General features: G+C 38.4%; 2 protein-coding genes across 7 annotated transcripts in view; both read right to left on the bottom strand.

Annotated features, from left to right (window-relative positions):
- Positions 1-24976, bottom strand: part of unc-13 — a 4182017-nt gene that overhangs the window by 1949813 nt on the left and 2207228 nt on the right. The window lies entirely within an intron of this gene.
- LOC137234364 (uncharacterized) lies at positions 427-6308 on the bottom strand. Its single transcript, XM_067757947.1, has 7 exons — positions 6239-6308; positions 1829-1956; positions 1388-1579; positions 1156-1330; positions 928-1097; positions 561-856; positions 427-481 (listed from the first exon to the last, which is right to left on the bottom strand). The coding sequence occupies exons 1-7, from the start codon at positions 6306-6308 to the stop codon at positions 427-429; spliced, it is 1086 nt and encodes a 361-aa protein (XP_067614048.1).

Below are 24976 nucleotides of genomic sequence, written 5' to 3'. Positions count from 1 at the left end.
AGCACGGGGAAATTCGAAAATTTCTTGACTTTCTTGATTACATTGCTGTTTATTGAATTTTAACGGAAAATTTATATTTTCAGATCTAGTAAGCCTCTGAAATGTTGAACTTAAATTAGAAACGCATGAATTCACTTTCTTAAAGTGGCTTTTAAAAGTTCGTAAGCACTGGTAATAAGGGCAACAATGCAGACAGTAAAAAGTACTAGGTGATGTTAAACTGTGAAAATTTTTTAGATGAACTACGAGTTTATCAACATCTTCAAAACTTTCGTTGCATACAAAGCACAAGACCATTTTCGAACAAAATATATATAACGTAAAATTATTAAAAATATATATAAAATGTTTAAGTTTACTTTTATGTAATTACATTACATTAAGTTGGTCAACACCAAAGTACATTTGGGGAAGGTTTATCTTCAGTCAATTCAATGGAATAAAAATATCTTTGGACAAACGTCCAAAACTCAATGCTATCCTGTGGATATTTTAAATGTAAAACATGAAAAGTCTTAAAGCATATGTCTAAAGCACTTAAAAATCAAGGAAGCTCATACTTGATCTCGTCATAGTAAACATAAAATTTGCAATCGCTCAAATCACTGCCAATTGCGATAATTAGTGGTTGCAATGTTTTCAGGTTATCTAATTTATTTTCTACATCGTTCACAGTATTAACCTGTAGTAAAAACGAGAGCTGAGAATCCTTAATAGTGCTTCTAAAAACCGTTTTGTCATCTGATTTCCGTTTTATATTAGGTCGTAGTACAGCGTGCAGCAACAATGCTTTAAGTTGCCAATTTTCTGTTAGCCTTGAGGAATTCTGATGCAGAGCATTAAAGTCAATATCAATCTGGAACAAACGAAAGTATGAAGCATGATTTTCATTTCAACATTGTACATTAAAATGTAAAATCCACCTACCAGATTGTAACCACACGAATGGGAAAAAAGTTTCCAGTTTCGTAAAGTGTTCGCTGATGTGTTACCACTTGAGTTCAAAATTTGTTGTCGTCTGGTTTTGAATGTTTTCTTCCAATTAGCTTCAAATGTGCTCCACGGCGAAACAAATAGTTTGAGCCAGTCATAGGCAGCTGCATAAAGAAACGTCAAATCACTATAAGCAAAAGATATTGGCATGGCATTAGTTACATTTTTCATCATCGAAAGTAAACGTATGTTCTCCTGTCGGTGATGTCTCAGAAGTTGGACTTTCTGGGTCCACTAATTCACCAGATTTCTTCAATCTTTTCAATGTGTTGTAATATTTATCGTACAAACGGCCTGCTGGCCTCAAGGTAATCGGATCTTTGTGATAGTAAATAGACTGAAAATTTATGAAAATATAGAAATAATTTTAGAAGTAATGTATAATTTGTAAAACCTTGTCGTCTTTAAGTCTGTTAGAAATATCTTGCGCAATAGATTGGAATGTATTTCGGAATATCTTGATTTTTCTTTTAATAAACCAAGACACAGTCGCATCAATTAAGATCTTCCTCCCAGCGTCATCTAGCTTGCCCAACCGAAGAACATACTCACCAGTTGGATGAGCATTCAGCACTTGTTGTAAATCCTAAACAATTATAATTATTTTTGATTTATTTTGCACACTATATTCACTTAAAAAGTCTTGTGACGAAGAACTGGATGGCTGTGAACATGAAAGGGATTCAATGCCAATGTTCCGCTGTCGCCACTGCTGCATAAAATCAACAATGTCAGAATTGACTGAAGCTGTATCACACGTTGACACGTTGCTATAACCCTAAAATATTTTGCGAAAAATTAACTGAAACAATCACCGAGACTTTAAAATACTTACGTTTGCTTTCCTCCAAGTTATGAGTTTGTGGCGGAATTCTGCTCTAGCACCAATCGTGTCGTTCTTGAACAAATCTGCAAGGTCAGACTCCGTCAGATATTTCAAATTGGTCAACGTTATTGCTTGCGCTGAAATAACAGAAAAATTGTTAAGACTCATTGTTATTCTATTAATTTTAATTAAATTAAATCTCACTTTAAACAACGCCCACGCAACAAACACTGTCCACGAAAATTTGGCAACTGAATATCAACAATGAGTTGTTTTATTTTGCACAAAGCATCAAGATTTGCCGTTATTCTCATCGAATAAACTATCTTTTCGGTTAGTTTAACCAACCAAAATAGTACAGTTAAAATTTTATTTGGTTGGTTTTACTATTTTGGCTGTTAAGAATTGTAATTTTATCATTTTAGAGTTTAGCCATACCATTTTTAAATTTATATGCTACAATTCTAACGGTTAGTTTAAGCAACAAAAATAGTGCAGTTAAAATTTTATTTGGTTATTTTTACTATTTTGGCTGTTAAGAATTGAAATTTTACCATTTTAGAGTTTAGCCATACCATTTTTTGTAGTTAAAGTTATATGCTACGATTCTAACGGTTAGTTTAACCAACCAGAATAGTACATTTACAATTCTGACGGTTAGTTAAACTATTTTTATGGTTAAAAATCTCCAAATTCGTTTAACAATTTTTTTTTTCGATTAGATTAACCACCTGAGTTGTACTTGTTGTTTGTGTTTTCAATACAAAGTAGAAAAATAGTTTATTAACAACCTTTTTCGGTTAGATTAACCTATCTTTTTTCTTTCTGTGTATGCCCTCTTCGGGGAACATAACTAAATAATTAGTAAAAAAGCTTTTACAGTAAAATATTGAATTTTTGCTCGTCAATAAGCAGCCGTTAGGTTACCGGAATATTGTTAGTGTTACCTACTTAAAAATAAATATTATTATAATAAATATTTGCTGCTCGTTGTAGGTTGTAGGTTGTCCTCTTTTTTTTTTTTTTTTGCTTCAAACCGCCTCTTTTAATTATTCCACTTCGTATGCATCGCTTTGGCCTATCCTGGGTGGCTATGGACGTAGATTTGTGTTTAGCACCAACTTCCCTTGCTGTGATTCCTTTTGTATACCAATTCAAACGTTATATATGATGCCTTTTGCTGGAATATTGCTGCTGCTATTCTCAAACCGTCTTTCTTAAATATTATTCCACTTCGCATGCTTCGCATTGGAAATTTCTGACTGGATAAGGACGTAGATTTGCGTTTTTGTACCAACTTCCTTTGCTGTGAATCCTTTTGTATATCAATTCAAACCGTTTACTTTTATTCATGAATAATCCACCAGTAATTTAAAAAAAAAAACTATTGTTCAATTTCTTTTCTTTATAGGGTTTAGGCTGAATAATGAGCCAGTTTTATCCTTGTTAATGAATTTAGGTTGAATAGTCAGCCACCAGAATCATTAGCAGGATCGCAATATAGTACAGAAAAGTAAAAATATTGTTTTCGGTTTGGTGTCTAAACCATTATTGTCTTTATTTGGGAAGTTACCTTAGTATTTATACAAAATTATTCTAACTAATTCTTTCGAGTTACCTGCATACATATTTGCATTATTACATACTAAGTGTACAAGATATGAAGTGCATATATTCGGCTTGGTGGGAAAACGCGTAGTAAACAAAATCGGAATAGAATATGAGAAATGCAGTTTAAGCGTATGGCTAGTCGTGGGAATAAATTGTGTGTGAGGAATTTGAAATAGAAGAAGCCTTAAGTTACGAGACGTAGACGTAGACTGTATACATGTACAATATGGATGAATATGTATGTAATAGTCAATGCGTCTCAGGAGAAACGAAAATATGTGTTTGTTCACATGACTGAATGAATGAATGCTTCAATGGTCACAACATTGACTTGATTTGTATTATGGAGACTTGGTTTAGATCCAATGCGGATGATCACGCATACAAAATTGGTATTTATGTATTATTTAGGAACGACAGAAAAGACAACGTTCGTGGTGGATGTGTTGCTATATACTATAAAGCTTTCTTAAATCCAAGAATAGTGTATCGGTCAGAGCATGAAAGTGAGGTTGAGAGCATATTTATTGAGATAGGTGACGCTCGGGCTAAATGTTTTGTTGCTTGCGTCTACAACCCTAATAGGTCCAATGACCTGGCTGCCCTATTTCAGAAATTGCCGGTGTGTTATATATATTATGAGCATGTGATTATATGCGGGGATTTTAATATAGATATTCTTAATAATGACTCCCGTAATAAGTCTCTTATAAATAACTTTATGGCCTGTGATTTAAATATTAAAAATCCATTAGCAACCCGCTTTGCTAATACCAGTAGGCCTTTTTTTTTTTTTTTTGCGGGGAGGCTGATAAATGCCTAATGCACCATAATTGCTTCCGTCGCCGCAACCGTGTGTCCGTAGACTAAAAAACAGCCCCGTTCTGAAACCGTCGCCCACCCCGGCACCACTTTCGCATTACTTCAGGGTGGCGTTCCATATTTCTCATTTTTTAAGAGCCTACTGTTGTCCCTGCGTCCAGGTTCCCGCTATTTGCTCTGAGTGTTCATTTAATCACCACTGCTTCGTATGCGCATTTCTCTGCGCTCCTTCTCAGCATCCATCAGGCGTGTCATTACTATAAATGCCATTTTGCTCACTGCAGTCCAGCACTCTTTCCTGTTGCACATATGTGGTACTAAATTTCTCGTGGTAGGTTCCTCCCCAAAGACTCCATGTAAGGCGAGTCTTTCTTCGTGGAAACGGGGGCAGTGGAACATGACGTGTTCTGCGTTTTCTAACTCCGTGGTACACATTGGGCAATGAGGATCTTCCTCTATCCTACGCTTCCATAAATACTCTTTGAAACCGCCATGTCCACTCATTATCTGCGTGAGATGATAGTTCAATTCGCCGTGCTTCCGCTCATTCCATTGAGCTACGTTCCAAACTAGTGTGAAAGTCCAACGCCCTTTACTCGAGGCCTCCCACCGTTCTTGCCACTTAGCTATTGTTTGTGTCCTTGCTCTTTTCTTGTCTTCTTCAAATGGTCGCTCGATATCAGTGTTATACAGATCGGCCATTTCGCTTGCCAGTAAGTCCACTGGAATTTTCCGGGTTAGAACCAGGATCGCGTCGTCGGACACCGTCCGATAAGCACTTGCTATTCTTAAAGAAGCAAGTCGGTACGCTGCTAATATATATTTTTGATGGGTCTGTTTAGATCCATACCACACTGGTGCTGCGTATAGTATTATTGAGCTGGTTACTGTGGACAATAGCTGACGTGTAGCTTCGCTCGGACCACCAATGTTAGGCATTATTCGCATAAGTGATCCATTAACTTTGATAATTTTCTCTCCCACCGCTCTGAAGTGCTCTTTGAAAGTTAACTTAGAGTCAATGTGCACTCCTAAGTATTTTAAGGAATCCTTTGAGGTGATTTGGTGATCCCCGGCATTTAAGACTAACTCGTTCGCCGACCGTTTGGAGCTTACTAATATCACTTCCGTCTTTTGGCTAGCCAACTCCAGTCCCGTATTGGTCAGCCATTCCTTTATTCTTGCTACGGCGTCATTACATAATGCTTGAAGCAGGTCCAGTTTCTTGGCCACTACTACCACTGCAATATCATCAGCATATCCCACAATTTGCGTGTTTTCTGGTAAATCAATCTTTAGCACCCCGTCATACATTACATTCCAAAGCGCTGGACCGAGAACAGATCCCTGTGGGACGCCTCCTGTGATTTTGTACCCTTTTGCTCCTTGATCCGTGTCAAAAAGAAGTAATCTGCCTTTAAGATAGCTACCTATTATTCTGCGTAGGTAAGCTGGAGTGCCGAAGCTTTGCAGCGCTGCCATTATCTGCATCCAGTTCGCAGTGTTAAAAGCATTCTTGATGTCCAACATAATCAGTGCACAGAACCTCCTTTTATTTTGGCCTCCAGAAATAGCTTCTCTAGCTATATTGACGACTGTTTGTATTGCATCTACGGTGGATCTTGATTTGCGAAATCCATATTGACTATTCGATAAGCCGCCTGGTCTTTCTAGAGTCAGCTGTAGGCGCTCACTAATTATACGCTCGAAAATCTTCCCTAGGGAATCCAGCATACAAAGTGGATGGTTGGTCCGGCTGTTTACCACGTTTCAGCAATAGGACAAGTCTCTGTCGTTTCCACGGGCGAGGGAACACGCCTTCTTGCATACAGGCATTAAAAAGATCAGTAAATAATGTAGCCCTACTTGTAATCGCGGCTTTAAGAGCTATGTTTGGTACTTCGTCGGGTCCTGGGGATTTGTTATCAGCAACTCTTTTTGCAGCATTCAGCACCTCTTGCTCTGTAATTTGCGGAATTTCCGTACTTTCTATATCCTCGCTTGGATAAGCCCAACGATCTTGCGCCGGTAAAAGTGTTTCAACAATAATATTCATCAGTATCGGGCACGTAGGTTGCTGTGATATCGGTCCTTTAACTTTGGCCATCACAGTTCTGTAGGCTGATTCCCAAGGATCTAGGTCGACATTATCCAGCAGTTCCCTAAAGCATAACTTCTTGCTCTTTTTTATAGCATTTTTAAGTGCCTTTCTTCGTGCGATATAGGTGCTGTATAGCTCCGCATATCGGGGTGATGAGCATGCCCTCTGCGCTATTCTTCGTGCTTTGTGACATTTTCTACGCTCTTCCGCAATTTCGTCATTCCACCAATATACCGGAGTGCGCTGTGCTTTTCCGCGACTTCTGGGCATGGCAGCATCACATGCCATACATAGCAACTTAGTGATTTGAACCGACTGGTCTTCCGCGTGCGATTCTCGTACTATGGCGTCCTTCCGGATAATGTCAAATATTTGTGGGTCGAAAAGGTGCTGTTTCCATTTCCTACTTTATCGATGTCTTGCTGCTACCGTTCGTGTAGTTTCGAGCAGCTCTACGCTAATAGCTTTCTGGTCGCTGTGTGTGTAGACGGTGCTTGTGGACCATTTTGCTCGTCTTGCTATTTCGCTGCTAGCGAAGGTGAGATCTATAATGCATCGTCTGGTACCTGTATCGAAGGTATATATCCCTGATTCATTTAGGAGTTCTAGCCTCAAAGAAATAAGGCTTTCGAGAAGAACCCTTCCTCTTCCAGTAGGCCTAGCTTGCTTGACTTAATCTGTGTTAACAATGTCAATTACTTAAATCTTTTTGACCAACTCCCCATCGAAGGTACATCTGATCATTAAATGCTGTTCTTATCGTATGATTGGCAATTCAATGTAAAAGACCCCGGATTTGAAATAACGTTTAGGAATTACAATTGTGTAAACTTAGAAGTACTTAGTAAAGAGGCCTCTCGCCTTGACTGGAGTGGATGTTTGTCATTTCTTAGACGAAAAATTACAATATTTTAGTAACCACGTTAATTATCTGTTTAATACATACGTCCCGCTAGAGACCGTAAACATCCACAGCCACAAAAAACCTTGGTTAACATCAGAGATCTTGGAATTAATAAAAAAAACCAGAGAGGGCTTACAGGGTGTGGAAGCGATGCCAGAATGATCACCAGTGGGAAGCCTACCATCTCTTACGGAACCAAACCAACCTATGCATCCGAAATGTTAAGGTAGCTTATGTCAGCATTAAATTTGATGCCAAACTTCCTTCCAAAATTCTCTGGAAAAATCTTTGCTGTTTCGGAATATCTACTAAAAATGATCATCTTCAATGTAACATAGACCTCAATGTTTTGAATGCACATTTCTTGTGTGATCATACAAACCATAGTGCACCCAATGCTTATGCCAATAAGGATAACGAAGATATGATTGCGGTAAAGAATATACCGAAAACCAATATTTTTGATTTCACTGTAGTAACAGGGGGTGATGTGGTGGATGCTATTTTACCTATTAAATCCAATGTAGTAGGTATCGATGCGTGCGTTTTATCAAGCTTCTTCTTCTTTATGTAACCTCCTAGATAACGCATATATTTAATTTTTCAATCACATCCTGTGCGTTTCCTATTCAGTGGAAAAGGGCTAATGTCATTCCGGTTCTTAAATCAAAGACTCTGGTTTCATGCAAAGACTTTAGACCAATAAGCTTGCTGCCTGCGCTATCTTAAGTATACGAGAAATTACTATCAAAGCACATAACTTAATATGTTTATAATAACCATTTACTATCTGAGGTTCAATCTGGATTTAGAAGAGGAGTTGTGCTACATGTATGTTAAGAATCCTGGAGATATACGTCCAGCCTACGACCATAATGAAGTCTAGTTCTAGTTCTTCTAGATTTCTCAAGAGACTTTGACATGGTTGATTATAAAATACTACTTCGAAAGCTCGAAACAGCCTACAACTTCAGCCCTTTTGTAATTAAGTTAATGCAAAGTTATCTCACTGGACGCTTTCAGCAAGTGATTTGAAGCCCATAATGTCTGGTGTTCCGCAAGGATCCATCCTAAGCCCAATATTCTTTACTCTGTTTATTAACGATATAGTCACTTGCTGCCATAATGCCTCTATTCACCTTTATGCCGACGATCCCCAAATGTATATGTCTCGTCCGATCGGGCTTTCCGAAGATTTATTTATTAGGCTGAATGACGATTTAAGATGTATTTGGAACTGGCCTCTTTTAAATAAATTGTCTCTTAATGCTACAAAATCTAAGGCGATCAATATCGAACGTAACATATGATTTAAGTAGCCTTCCTGAAATTATGCTTAATGGCGATAAAATATTTTTTCACGATGCTGTTACCAATTTAGGATTCAAAATCAATTCAAATCTGACCTGCACTGACCATATCAACTTTGTGGTTGGTAAAATCTATAATATCCTTCGTAACTTACACAGAACTGCCTATATATTACCGCGATACGCTAAATTGAAGCTAGTCAAAGCTCTTATAATACCTCACATTTCTGACGGAGAACTTATTTACGGTAGCCTTGATTCGATGTCGCTTAATAAATTGCAGCTAGCCATAAAAAATATTGCCCGGTTCGTTTTTTCTAAGAGGAAGTTTGACCATATATTTCGTACGCTGCCCAAAATTTCGGAAGCGACGTTTGTCATTTCCTAAAAATGAGAAATTTATATTTCTTACACAAACTACTGCATTTTCAATATCCGCCTTACTTATTTAATAAACTAACTTTGTGTCAGTCTACGAGGACACTGAATCTATTGATCCCGAACTCTAAATACGTGACATCCTCCAGAATGATCTTTCTCAGTAAATCCGTCTTTGGAGTTCGTTACCCTCCAAGATGAAAGCAATCAGAAAAGCCAGATGTTTCAAACTAGCAATAATATCCTTCCTTAATTCATAACTTACCTTAAATTAAATAACTCTATCAACTTATTTTAAATTATATAATTCTATCATTGATTATTCAACTAATAGGCCACAATGTACAATTAAAAATTAAGATATTTTCTTTTTTTAAATTTTATAATTTTCTTTTCTTTTTATTCTTCAAGAAAACTCGCTTTTATATGTAATTTGTATTTGTACGATCTGATTGATGTACTTGTACAAATCAAAGTTCAAATAAATAATATATGCATGTTTAATATATTGTTAAAATAGATTAGTTCCCTAGAAATTAATGAGGATAACTGTGATAAGGTTACTGAACTATTAAAAACTCGATTTAATAATAAATGTTTGATAGTGGTAAGATTTTAAAGCTTCCTGAACTCAGTGACAAAGTTAATGCTCATTTTAAGGTTTCGCAAACGTTAGGGACTATGGAGCAAACCACCGATTGCTTGTTTATCCAGCTCGCCGTCCAGGTATTGGAAAATAAATCTTTGGCTAAATGGGAGGAAGAAACACCGTCAAATAAAATACCGACGTGGAACTTAATGGCAAAATATTTTAAAAAATATTGTCAGCGGCTTGAAAATGTATAAACCTTATTTCCGTTTCCGGATAATAAGGTAAAAAAAGCATCCTATAATAATAGTCGAAAGGTGCTGTTAGCATCGGCTCATAGGACCATAATATTTCAAAATGTGAAAGATTTATCGGGCTTTCACCTGTAGTGCGCTACAAAGAAGCTAAAAGTTTGTAACTTTGCCTCAATTGCCTCAGAGCTGGTCACACCCTCAAGAAAGCCAGTAATTGTAGATTTTGCGCCTCTAGGCATCATTCTTCATCAGGAAACTAACTTCAGTCATAATTTATCGCAACCTATAGCCTCTGGTTACTCTATATAACAAGTGAAACCAGCAAATACACCTTCATCTCATCATCTCATCATAAGATGAACAATCTTATGCCAATTCAAGATCTGCACTTGTCAGCTCTGAAGTGCAAGCTAGCGCTACCAATGATTTCGTTTTATTGAAAACCGCCATAATATAAGTAAAAAAATATCGGGCTCATTCCCTGCAGAGCTTTGTTAGATTCTTCGTCACAATTAAACGTCATAACCAATCGATTGGTTTATCATCTTCTATTTAAAAAAAAAATGGAGTACCCACAGTGCATTTCTGGTATAGGCCAGAAAGATTTCGACGCTAATCATATCCTTGACTTAGACGTACATTCTTCAGCTTGTGATTACATTGAAAAATTGACAGCAGTTATTGCAGCTACTAATACGGATGCCCAACCTCGTCGTTCGTTGAAAGGTTTCGATTGCAACATTCCTTAAAACATACTGTGACGAATATTAGCATCACTAAGCGATACTATCATCACTATGCCGATACTAAGCAGTCACTGTACGTAACAAATCAATCATCATTTACACACATATGTACATACAAGGCAAGGGAGAGATATTCACAAACGCATGTAATAATTAGCCGAAGGAGTACTCACATAAACACACGCATATGGCTACAAACTACAAATATACATGTATATAACTCTGATAACCAATCGGAAGATATGAGAAGGCGAAACGTCTAGATTTTGGAAGAAATATATACACGAGGCAATAGAGAGTATAAAAGCAGCTCAAGATGAGGCATGACTAATCAGTTTTGATTTAAGCACGCTATTGGTTACGAAGTATAAGTTTTATAGTGAAGTACTTTCAAAGTAATCTAATAAAGACCATTTTGCGTTATTGAATATTGGAGTTATTTATTCAACAGTTTAGCGATTCGAACTTTAGCAGAAAGTTTCAAATAAGCGGAATTTCCCAGGATTCGTTTCAATTGGTGTCAGAAGAGGAATTGTTGAATAAATTCCGAAGAGTTGCAGAGTACAACAAGGACATGGCAAAGTGGAGTGAAATGAAGATCCAGCAACTGAAGAAGGAGTTGGAGAGATGTGGATTGAATACAACCGGCAATAAACTTGAACTTCAGGCACGACTACGAGAGGCAGTGGAATTAGATGGAATTAACATGTATGTCTTTCATCTTGATGGTGATGAGACAACAAAATTGGAGGAGAAAAACGAAACACCGCAGGCAATAGCGAACACAGACCTGAACATGATATTGGCTGCAATATCGGCACAAATGTCCCAAAATTTCATCACAAATATCCGCCAACATGTCATCCGAACTAGAATCGCAGAAGAACCGTATAATATCCAAGATGGAAGCACAGGACGCACGTTTTCAGAAATGTCATCGCAAATGTCATCTCAACTGTAAGAACAGAAGACATATATGATATCTCAGTTGGCTGAGCAGTTGAAAGCACAGAAGCTCCGCACATTCTCGCAGCTGGAGGCACAGGAGATAAGGGTATCATCGAAGCTGGAGGCCCAGGATACAAACATTTTACAGTTTGAGGAAAAAATCGAGGCCGAGGTGGATGCTTTGAGAGGACGTATAGAGCAGTTACAAGTAAATCGCCCAGCAGTTTCAGCGAGTAATCCAAAGGTAAAACCACCATCCTTTGACGGTTCTGTTCCTTTCCAGGTGTTTAAGATTCAGTTTGAGAAGACAGCAGCAGTGAATAACTGGAGTGCTGAAGGTAAAGTTGCTGCACTATTCGTGGCATTGAAAGGATCTGCTGCTGAAATCCTACAGACTATTCCCGAGGGAGAGCGGAACAACTACGAAACATTGATGAGCGCTCTAAGTGCGATACGGAAGCGAACACAGAAAGCAGATATACCGAATAGAGTTGAAAAGGCCGCTACAAAAAAGCTAATGAGATTGGCTCATCTCGCAAATGCGGACGCACCCGTGGAATACACCGAGAGGGTAAAAATTCAGAGTTTTATAAATGGCATTATTATTATTATTAATTGGTCTGAAAGCACTGCGACATTTGTGCAGATCTATTGTGCAAGACCTTTCAGCCTAATTTTGTATCTGGAGGCTCTTGATGTATCTAAGTACCTCTTCAGGCTTTTTACTCCATATCACATAGGGATTAAGAGTCCCACCACCTACCACCTAGATGGGATAGTATCTGCCTAGCTACAGCGACGCATTCACAGAGAATGTGAACCGGCGTTTCATCATCCAGCTCACAGAAACGACAAATTTGGGTAACAGATAGATTTAATTTACTTAGGTGATATCGTAGACCGCAGTGTCCCGTGTAGTACCCAGTAAGAGTTCTTAGGTCCTCCCTGCTTAGGTTAATGAGTTAGGCTGATACTTTCGTTGCCGGAAGTATAAACAGTTTGGCCTGCCTTTGCCCTGGACAATCAATCAAGTGACGTCTGAATTGTTTAGTTTCCCAGTAACTTATAGTTTCCCTGGTGTGTGCTTTTATGAGTCCACAAAAGGGCTCGGGACCATAGAATGCTGATGTAGCACCCAGCTTTGCTAGGTAATCTGAATGTTCATTACCTTCATGTCCCTGATGTCCGGGAACCCATCCCAACAAAACCTTGTTTTTGGCTCCCATGGCATTAAGGATTTCAGTGCATTCATCCACCAGCTTAGATGTAACTATGTAGGATTGCAAGGCACGCAGTGCCGCCTGGCTTCCGACATAATATAGATGCCTCTCCGCAGACATTCTCTACCACATACCTCTATTGCATGAATTTCTGCCTGAAATATGGTGGGGTAACATACCATTGGTATCGATTTTTTGAAGTTTGGCGGATAGATGCCAGCTCCCGTTCTTCCGTCATCGAATTTCGATCCATCCGTGTACCAGACCTCTGGGTCAGGGTCGTTATAAGGATTCCCTATTTCCCAGTGGGTCCTGTCCACAATGGACACTTCAGAGTTCCGTGAGATTCTGAGCTTAGGGGACATTACATCACGCAGTTATAATGAGGGATTTCCTATGAATTTTCTTATTACTTTCATATGCCCTATCATATTTCCTTCTTTCAGTTCAGAAATATTTGGAAGTCTTATTGCACCTAGTGTTGCCTCTTTCTCTATCAGAACAGGGAAGGGAGGTACTCCCACTAAAGCACTAAGTGCGGGGCGGTTCTCATCGCACCCGTTATGCTAACTCAAACTAATCAATGCAGTTTTCTTAGTTTAGCCGTTGCCTTTCTTTGCGTGGTCTTCTGCCACCAAACTAGAGAAGCATAGGTGTCTATTGGCCTTACGACTGTATTAAATGTCCAATATACCATTTTTGGACAAATCCCCCATGTTTTGCCGTAGAGACGAGTACAGGCGAAGAAACCTCTTTTTGCCTTGTTTAGGATAGCATCCAAATGAGTATTCCACGTGAGCGTTCTATATAGTGTGACCCCTAGATATTTAGCCTCCATTGAGAATTAAATTTTTGTACCACCCAGGGATGGTTCTTGGATAGATACTTTCCTTCTCCGGGTGAAAGGCATTATAACAGTTTTGTTAGGATCTATAGACAATCCTTTTTATCGCGCCACGTCTCTATGATGCAAAGGGCTTGTTGCATGCGATCTGATATTGTATCTTCGTGCATCCCTGTGATGCAAATAACTAGGTCATCTGCATATCCTTGTGTGTCAAATCCCTAGGTTTTCATTAACTGAAGGAGGTCATCAATGACGAGGGTCCACAGGAGAGGGGATCGTACAGCTCGTTGTGGGCAGCCTCTTGTTGCCGCAATTGATTCACTTGTCCCTCCCAGTTCCAAATGGATTTTTCTACTCTTTAACATAGGCAGCACCCATCGTATTATTATAGGGCTTATGTCCTTGTCAATCATGGCTTGTTCGACAGCTTGATGTGTTGTGTTATCCAAAGCGCAGAGGGCTATATTTTTGGACTCTACACCCTTTTCGATTTTTACCGTGAGACTATATAAATGGCATACGGGAAGTGGAAACGAAGCGAGCTACGCACGCAAACCCAAAGCTGACATTTGCGAAACGGTATCACATGCTCTGATTCAGGAAACAGCATCGCCTCTGTGTAAGCCAGCGTTCAAAGCACGCCGTGTGGAGGTAGAAAGGCCAGACTGGGTGAACACAATATTGGAGGCGCTGAAAGGATCGCAAAAACCGAATTAAAGATTTATGAAATGCTTCAAATGCGGGAAGCCAGATCACATTGCTCGTTATTGCGATCTTGATCCTAGTGGTTTCAATAGCATGGGTGGTTTTAAGAACAAAGCTGGAGGAGATGAGCAAGAACGAGTCAGATGTAAAGATCGAGAACTTGCTCCAAATATTGAATGTCCTGCGATATCTGTATCACAAATCGGAAGAAAAACAAGCAGTCTTACCGTCAGAGGAAATGTGGATGGCATAGAACGTGTACTGACTGTAGATACGAGCGCATCTCATATTCCTTAATCCAATCTGATTTGGTCAACAGGAGAGTAAAGCCATTACCTGGAGAAAGGTTGCGTACGGCCACTGGCGAGTATAACCAAGTGCAGGGAGAAGTGATATATGAAGTTTTAATTTGAAAGGTCACTGTTCCTACACAAGTTCGTTGTGGCAGAGATTGTTAATGAAGTCATATTGGGAGTGGACTTCTCAGTTGCCCATGACATCATAATCGACACGCAAAGAAGGAATATGCGCTATAAGAATCAGGATGTACCACTAAATTTCAGTCTGGAGAAAGGGTTCAGCAGTAAGCGAGTGCTGGTGGAGGCGATTTGACAAAGACCACCAAAGTCAAATGCAGTAGATCGGGCAAAAGTTGATGGAACGAATGGGCCAAACAAAGCACAATCAAAGATACCTGCGAGAGAAGCACTGGTATTGACAAACCCAAATGGAGGCACTAAAACGAAGGAAAGAATTTACCAGAAAGAATGCAAGGGTGGTTTCAAGCCAGGGCGCACTACTGCTGTGAACCGTCAAGACGATACCGATGATGCAAAGTCAATCCGTCAAGACCAAGCTCTGCGAATTAGTTCATTGGCCAAACAACAGAGTGTGAGGGAACGGTCCAGGATAATGGGTAGTAGAATGAAACGTAGGTACGAAAAGAACAATAATTCGGAAGGTTTCGGGAGGGAGATTTGGCACTGCAATACAACCCTCATCGGCGGAAAGGTGTTCCATCCAAATTTTGGTGCAGTTGGGAAGGCAAGTACAAAGTTGTGAAGAGGATCAGTGCTGCCATATGCTGGATACAAACAATTGGGAAACCACGAAATAGGAGGGTGGTTCATTTGCAGAGGCTAGCAGCGGTTAGATCGAGAGATTTGTCTGATCGGGACGATCAGACTTAGGTGGAGGGCAGTGTGATGAATATTAACATCACTATGCGATTCTATCATCACTAAGCCGATAATAAGCTGTCACTCATATGTACGTAAACAAATCAATCATCATTTACACATATATGTACATATGTAAGGATAAAATCTCCCAAATTATCTTTTTTAAATCAACTGGCAACATCGTTGCTCACAATGGCAAATGCAATTGTGAATACCATAAACAGAAAGAATAAAAAACACCATAATATATTATAAGCTATTGTAATACAGCATGTAAGAGTGAACAAGTATATGTGTGGGGTGAAACATGAAAATTACGATTGGCAATGATGGCTCGGCATTTTCATGTTTCACCGCCATCATTATAAATTTGGCGGCTATACATTTAAGACGTGCCCGTCAAAAAAGTTATTCAATAAAAATAAACGTGAGTTAACCTTAAAAGAAAAAGAGAGTTTTAATTTGTATCGCATGTGTGCCTGGCGGAGGAGACCGCCCAGACAATCATCATAAACCGTACAAGCTCAACTATATGGAGGCGGCGCCCTCCGCGCTAACCTAAAGAGGATAAGGTAACCCAACTTATTTTTCATCGAATTTGGTGTACATGGCCCGTGTAATGCACTTGATAAGAGGAGTGTGCATGGCGACCGTGAGGTTTGTGTGACGGAGTGTGAGGTTTGTGTGACGGGTTTACAGTGGCGACATAGAAGGCAGCGATATACCAGAGTGATAAAATTACACTAAATAAAATTTTCTTTAAAATTTAAATCATACCAATATGCGAAAATAGAAAAAATTCAATAATACAATTCTCTAATAAATAACAGAGGTAATAGATTCTTATAGAAACAAGATACTACAATACATAATATACCACATAAAATTGTCTAAAAACTAAAACTACGGAAATAATACAAATAGCTAAATTCGAAAAAAAAAAATTGCTTAAATACGGACATAATATAAAATACATAACATGCCTAGCATTTATAATAACGGCATGCCAAATCCCAGCCCACTCAAATAACGGCACTCCTCCACTTGCTCATATAACGGTACGAAAACCACGCTATATATATATATATACCATATAACATCTGCAGCAGCGAAACCAGCAGCGACTTCGGCAGCAGAAATAACTCCGGCAGCAGTAGCATTGGCGGCATCATTTTAGCAGCAGCGAAGCAGTACAATAAGTATATTATATATATATGTATTTAACATTTTTCTTTAAACGTATATATGTATGTATATTAAAAAATTAAATTTTTTAATAAATTCGGTGCCTTCGCATTTCAATTAAAATAATTTCGTATTTCGCATAAATTTTGGATTTTTGATATAAGGGTGGTTTGTGAAAAACCAATTGAATTTTTTATATAAACGGTAGTTTGTGAAAAAACCAATTAACTTTTTTGATATATTCGGTGATTCCGTTAAAAACCAATTAACTTTTTGATATATGCGGTGGTTCCGTTAAAAACTAATTAACATTTTTAATACATGCGGTGGTTCCGTTAAAAACCAACTAAGATTTTTTAATACACGCGGTGGTTCCGTGAAAAACCAACTAAGATTTTTTTAATACAAGCGGTGGTTCCGTGAAAAACCAAATGAGATTTTTTTGATTAAAGCGGTGCGTCCGTGATTACATTTTTGAGATTTTTACCAATTCATACATATACACTTTTGTGACATTTTGAATTCAATTAGTTTTTTTTAAAGATTTTTCATACAAGTATACTGCAGTTTCAATAAATTCTTCCAATATAGTGTTAAATATTTCTGTAGCGACTATTCACCTGCAAATCAGTTTCCTTTTACAAATTTCTTTTCTTTTTCCTCAAAATTAAAGCTTCAAATATATATTCAGACATTCAAATAAGTACTTCTTTAATTTCATAGTTTGAACTGATTTCTTTTTCTTTCCTGATAACTACATATGTACCTTAGAAGTGGTAAGCAAGTACAAAAAAATTCAGACTCAGAATCCGATTCCGATAATTCAGCCTCAAGCTACGAAAGTTTAGCTTCATCATCGACCGAAGAAGTCACAACCCAGGAAAATAGATTTTCCAGGCTTCGAAGATTCTTACAGTAAAAACTTAACTTCTAATCTAGCTTCAAATCTTAAAGATTTAAATAGTGCAAAATTAACTTCAACTTATTCTAATTTAAAATTACATCTTAACGACTCAAATAGTACAACCTTAGTTAACCCTTCTTCTGACGTAAACCCAGATCTTAACGATCCAATTAGTACAAACGTGGCCTCACCTTCTTCAAATTCAGCTTCAGATCTTAACGATCAAATCATGGCAACACCTGAGGAAAAGAGAATTTTCATTAACACATGTGCTAATTCTATTAGCGAAAACTACAGTGGTGATCGTCTAGCACTTGAAACTTTTATAGACAAAATTGAATTACTTGAACAGTTCGCTACTGCAGATTTAACTAATACCTTTATAGCGTTTTTAAAATCAAAACTTGAGGGTAAAGCCCGTGAAGCAATACCAACATAAGTAACTTCAGTCAATGAAATCAAAGTAGCTCTACGTAGTACGATCAAACAAGATAACTCGAAAGTTGTAGCAGGGAAAATAGCAGCGTTGCACGTTGACAATAACAATTATTCAGGTTTTTCCAAAAAAGTTGAAGATTTAGCCGACTCACTTGAGCGGTCTCTTATTATTGAAGGGATCACTCAAGCGAAAGCTCATGAAATGGCAGTATAACAAACTGTTAACGTTTGTCGTTTAAACGCAAAATCCAATTTAGTCAAAACCATTGTAGCCTCAACGGCATTTACTGATCCAAAAGACGTAGTAGCGAAATTAATTGTAGAACAGAATAACGAAGTAACTGAGCGTCAGATTTTAGCTTTTCGATCGCGTGGTAACAATACATTCAGAAATTCACGCGGTAGTTATCGAGGCTTTTACCCAAACTGCGGCTATACTGGTTATAGAGACAATAGTTCATTTGCATACAACAGCAATCGTAGCGGTAACAGTAATCAGAGATATCGATATGATAACAGAAGTAGATACCAAAATAACAACAATAGTAATACGCGTCCAAATTCCAATTCAAACACAAATAGCAGTAACAATAGCAGTAACAATTCAATATCTTCCAACGGTAGAGGTAGAAACGCAAACATTCGCGCTTTATACGCGAGTGCCCCTCAGGAGCGAACACTGGAGGAGGACGAACTAAGCGAGTAAGCGAATTTCCCTCACCAATAGGCATCTATTGTTTAAACCTAAATTATTCAGATTTCATAGAATTACCACTTAACGAGTCACAAACATTTTGTTCTTTCCTAGTAGACAAGCAAGCCGACATTTCTCTAATAAAAATATCATGTATAGACAGTAATATTTCCTTAAATACAAATGACATTATTAACATTACCGGAGTCACTTTTAACTCAGTTTCTAGTTTAGGTAAAATTACAGCAAATTTGAATTTTTCAAACTTTTCTATTAAACATACTTTACATGTAGTAAATGAAGACGTTAATATTCCATCCGATGGCATACTGGGTAAAGATTTTTTGAAAATTAACAAATGCATTATTAATTATGAAAGAAATAGTATTACCTTTTGGGTAGGTAATGAAAAAGTCGCGATACCAATCCTACACTGAACAGGAAGCGACAGTTGTATCATTCTGTGGCGGTGCAGTTTAAGTTTTCAGAACAAAAGTGTTGCTTAGCAACTAACATTTAAATTTTATATTGTTCAACAAGTTTTGATAGTTGAGTCAGTCATTAAATATTTTTCATTGTGAAATAATAAAATACATTTATATTTAAATTTCAATAGGAAATATTTATTCTTTATTTTCCTATATTGGTGACCCCGATAAAAGTTTAACGCGTATCTCATAAAATGCTTCGAGATTAAGATCAGCTCGTTACCCTTCGCGTAGAAAATGAGGAGCTTCAACGACAAATCGACGAATTACGCCAGCAAGCGCAACAACAACATAAACGTCAATTGGAGCATCAGCAGCAGCAGCAGCCACCATCACCACAACCACGACAACAGCAGCAGCAGTGGGATTATGATTTAGCCGCTAACTTCGCCGATCATCGCCCTGCAGTCCATCGTGTTGCAGTAAAACTGCCGCCTTTTTGGTCTAAAAAACCAAAATTATGGTTTTCACAGGCTGATTCGCAGTATACGTTGTCGGATATCACAAATGAGGTAACAAAGTTCCATTATGTTGTTTCGCAGCTGGACACACGTATCGCATTGGAATTTGAGGACGTTATAGAAAATCCTCCTCTGCACAATCCATACACATTTTTGCGCAAAAAATTGATTGATCGTTTGTCTGCGTCTGAAGAACAACGAGTCCGCCAACTTATCAGTGAGGAAGAGCTCGGCGATCGCAAACCACCGCAGTTTCTCCGTCACTTACGCTCTCTCGCTGGTTCAACTATTGTGCAGGATAATCTCCTTCGTCAACTCTGGCTTAAACGTCTTCCGTCCAACGTCCGAGCTATTCTGGCGACACAATCCGAATTGCAGCTCGACAACATTGCGGAGCTTGCTGACAAGATTGTCGAAGTCTCACCGAGCACACCGACTTTCGCTGTAAATTCAGCGCTCAGCGATAAAAGTAACGAAATCAACCTATTAAATACGATTGCTGATCTACAAAAGCAAGTGGTCGAATTGTCTGCCTTTCGTTCGTGCCCCCATCATTCCCATAGTTCTTCCAACAGCTCTCGACGTCGTAGCAAATCTCAAAATCGAAGCAACTCTAACCAACAAATTTGTTGGTACCATAAAAAATTCCAGGACAAAGCGAAAAAATGTGTAAGTCCCTGTAATTATTTGGAAAACGGAAAAAGCAGTCTATGAATGCGGCATCAGACTGCTTGTCAACCAGTCGCCGCCTTATTGTCACTGATAAGATATCAAAACATCGCTTTCTCGTCGATACTGGTTCTGACTTATGTTGCTTTCCTCGACGTCTATTACGTGATCGTCGTTCTCCTGTCAATTACGACTTGTGTGCTGCAAATGGAAGCAAGATCAAAACATATGGTTCTCTAACCTTGAATCTCAACTTAGGACTTCGTCGTGATTTTCCATGGAGATTTATCGTCGCTGACGTCGATCTACCAATAATTGGATCGGATTTTCTTGCTTATTATCACCTTTTACCGGATTGTCGTACAAAACGCATTGTCAACGTCACAACTGGTCTTCAAGTACACGGTTTTTCTCAGCCTTCATCACAAAGCAGTGTTAAAGCAGTTCAGGACTCGTCGATTTTCGATGCTCTCATTTCTCAATTTCCTGAAATTACTCGTCCACCTGGTTTACCTCGTAATATAAAACACGATAATATAAATCACATTCGTACAACTCATGGACCACTGGTGACAAGCAAAGTCCGACGCTTAAATCCTGAGAAATTAAAAATAGCTAAACAAGAATTCGACGCTATGTTACAGGCTGGTACAACTCGTCCATCAGAGAGTTCTTGGTCATCGCCTTTACACTTGGCACTAAAAAGTGATTCAACTTGGCACCCTTGTGGAGATTTTCGTGCATTGAATGCTCGAACTATTCCAGATCGGTATCCTGTCCGTCACATTCATGACGTCACTCACTTTATCGATGGTTGTACAGTATATTCGAAAATTGATCTTGTTAAAGCTTATCAACAAATTCCTGTAGCCGAAGATGACATTTCCAAAACTGCTATTATTACTCCATTTGGCCTTTTTGAATTTCCATTCATGACGTTTGGACTTCGAAACGCTGGCCAGACCTTTCAATGGTTCATGGATGAAGTTTTGCGAAGTTTAGATTTTTGTTTCGTTTATATGGATGATATTCTCGTTTTCTCTCGTTCCAAAGAAGAGCACGAAAGGCATCTTAAGATCATTTTTGAACGTCTAGCAAAATACGGATTGGTGATCAACGTCAAAAAGTGTACTTTTGGAGTTAATTTTATTGGTTATATTATCTCTGCTGCTGGAATACAAGCTCCAGAAGAGCGCGTCCGGGTAATCAAGAACTTTCCATTGCCAAAAACAGCGCACGGTCTTCGACGTTTTCTTGGAATGTTGAACTTCTATCGCAGATTCATTCCGCATGTTTCTGAATTCGAAGCTCCATTGAATAACGCAATCAGCAACCCACTCCTGAAAGGATCTCAACCAATCAACTGGACGTTTGAACTGGAAGAAGCTTTCAAAACCTGTAAAAACTGTATCTCTTCTGCTTCACTTTTGGTTCATCCTCGCATTGGTGCGCCCCTTGGTTTGTTTACAGATGCTTCGAACCATTCAGTCGGAGCATGTTTACAACAGCTTGTCGATGGCGTGTGGCAACCTCTTGCCTTCTTCTCGAAGAAAATGTCCTCAAAAGAATGCTCTTGGCCTACTTTCTATCGTGAACTTCTTGCGATTTACGCTGCTATCCAGCACTTTCGTCATTTTTTGGAAGGACATTCATTCACGATTTACACCGATCATAAACCATCGATTTACGCTTGTCAACAAAAACGTGAAAAACTTCCACCGGTTCAACTCAGACAACTCTCATTCATTGCGGAACTTTCAACTGATATCCAGCACATCAAAGGAGCCGATAATTTCGTTGCAGATACACTCTCACGAGTTGAAGCTGTTTCTGCACCGTTGGATTACAAGTTACTGGTTGAATCTCAAGAAGAAGACGATGAACTTAAGAGAATTACCCTAGAAAATTTTTCTCTCTGGTTCCTCACTTACTGTGTTTTGTGATACATCAACAGGAAAAGCTCGGCCTTTCATCACATCACCGTTTCGTCGTTCTGTTTTTGATCAGCTACATAACCTGAGCCATCCAGGTGCCAATGCTTCGCTGAAGCTAATTAGCGATCGTTTTGTGTGGCCGTCAATGAATAAAGACTGTCGAAATTGGGCTCGTGCTTGTAATGATTGTCAACGATCAAAAATTTCACGCCATGTTCATGCTTCACTTCAAAATTTTGAAGCTCCAACAAAGAGATTTTCCCATATTCACATTGATCTGATTGGTCTACTTCCACTTGCATGTTCTTTTCGATATTGCTTGACTGTCATCGATCGTTTTACTCGATGGCCTGAGGTATATCCTTTGCAGAACAGAACTGCAGTTAATGTGACTCATGCACTTTTGGATTGTTGTATATCTCGTTTTGGCGTTCCTGAAATTATAACCTCAGATCGTAGAGCTCAATTTTCTTCTCATCTTTTCGAAATTTTTGTTAAACAATTCGGAATTCGACATAATTTCACTACAAGTTGGCATCCTGCTGCAAATGGTTTAGTCGAACGATTACATCGTCACTTGAAGGCCGCAATCATGGCTCATTCCGACATTAACTGGGTTCGGGCTTTGCCTCTAGTTCTACTTGGAATTCGCTCAGCTTTTAAAGAAGATATCAAGGCTACTTCCTCTGAAATGGTTTATGGTGAGACGATTCGTTTGACATTTGAATTTCTTTCTTCGAGTTTTGGACATAAAATTTCCGATGATACAAGCAGTTTTCTTTCAAGTTTACGTTAATTTATGTCGCGATTACGTCCACTTCCAGCATCAAGACACTGTCAACCTGGAGTTTTGGTTTTCAAGGAACTTTCGAAATGCAGTCACGCCTTTCTCAAAGTTGGACCATTTCTTAAAGCACTCCAGCCTCCATACAACGGACCGTATGAAATAATTAATCGTGATAAAAAAACAGTCACACTAAAAATTCGAAATGAACCAACTAAGGTCTCTATTGATCGTGTAAAACCAGCTTTTGTTATTCAAGATGACATTGTTTCAACACCTATTGCTACTTCTACATCAGATCCTGTTTCAACGTCTGTACCTGCTCCTGTTCCTACAAATGTACCAGTTCCAGAATGCACGACCCGGTCTGGCAGGAAAATTCGATTTCGAGAAATTTTGGATTTGTATCCAAATTCTCTACCAAGGGGGGTAGTGTGGCGGTGCAGTTCAAGTTTTCAGAACAAAAGTGTTGCTTAGCAACTAACATTTAAATTTTATATTGTTCAACAAGTTTTCATAGTTGAGTCAGTCATTAAATATTTTTCATTGTGAAATAATAAAATACATTTATATTTAAATTTCAATAGGAAATATTTATTCTTTATTTTCCTATATTTCCTCCCAGATGTGAAATTTTCAGACTTTTTGATTTAGGAGATTCACCCGAGCCACTTTTCGTGGACTCGCAGGAAATTGAAAAAGGCGTTTTTACAGCTAGGTGCATTGTTAATTACAGAAACCCAATAATCAAAGTCATAAACACCACCGATGATGTCAAGTATGTGAAAAGAAAAAGTATTCGGACAGAAAAACTTTCACACTAAAATGTTTACACAATTAACAAGACAGAAACAGAAGACAAACGTACGAAAAAACTGACTTCAATTTTAAAAAATCAAGTACCTCAACATGCTCATAGTAAATTAATTGACCTTTGCATAGATTATGCCTACATTTTCGCTCTTGACACGGACAAAATGACTTTAAATAACTTCTACGAGCAAAAATTAAGACTGACAGACAACGAACCGGTATATGTTAAAAATCATCGATTGCCACACCCTCAACGCGAAGAAATAAATCGCCAAGTAAATAAATTGTTAGACAACAATTTGATTGAACCCAGTTATTCGAATTACAATAGTCCTTTGAGTGTAGTCCCAAAGAAGGATACTAATGGTCAGAAAGCATATCGCATGTGCGTAGATTTTCGCGCAGTAAACAAAAAACTCATTTCTGATAAATTTCCTCTAGCTAGAGCTGACGATATTTTAGACAATCTTGGCAGGGCAAAGTATTTTTCCACATTAGATCTTTTTTCTGGACTTCATCAAATCCCCTTGCATCCTGACTCACGTGACATTACGTCTTTCAGCACTGACCGAGGTGCATTTAGATGGAAAGTGCTTCCATTCGGTTTAAATATAGCACCTAATTCATTCTCACGAATGATGATAAAAGCTTTTTCGGGCATACCACCTAACGTCGCATTTTCATACGTCGACGATATTATCGTCATAGGTTGTAGTGAAGCACACCATATTAAAAATCTTTCAAAAGTTGTCGATACTTGTAGGTCTTCCAATCTCAAGCCTTACCCAAATAAATGCAACTTTTTACGACCAGAAATTACATTTTTTGGTCATAAATGTTCAGCCAAAGGTTTGTTGCCAAACGACTCAAAAATAAGCGCAGTTAAAAAATATACAAAACCGACTGATAAAGACGCGGTACAACGATTCGTCGCGCTTGCAAACTATTACAGACGGTTTATACCTAATTTTGCGTCTCTGGCAGCGCCTCTAAATCGATTAAGCAGAAAAAGAGTTGAATTTATATGGGATGTTGAGTGCGAAAGAGCATTTTTATCTTTGAAAGCAGCATTACTTTCACCAGAATTACTTCAATATCGAGATTTTACTAAACAATTCATTATTACCATTGATGCTTCCCAACTGGATATGGCGCTATTTTGAGTCAAGAA

Source organism: Eurosta solidaginis, chromosome X, assembly GCF_040869045.1.
Source record: "Eurosta solidaginis isolate ZX-2024a chromosome X, ASM4086904v1, whole genome shotgun sequence".
Lineage (NCBI taxonomy): Eukaryota > Metazoa > Arthropoda > Insecta > Diptera > Tephritidae > Eurosta > Eurosta solidaginis.
The sequence above is the reverse complement of the archived record's forward strand: the minus strand, read 5'-3'. Positions and strand labels throughout refer to the sequence as shown.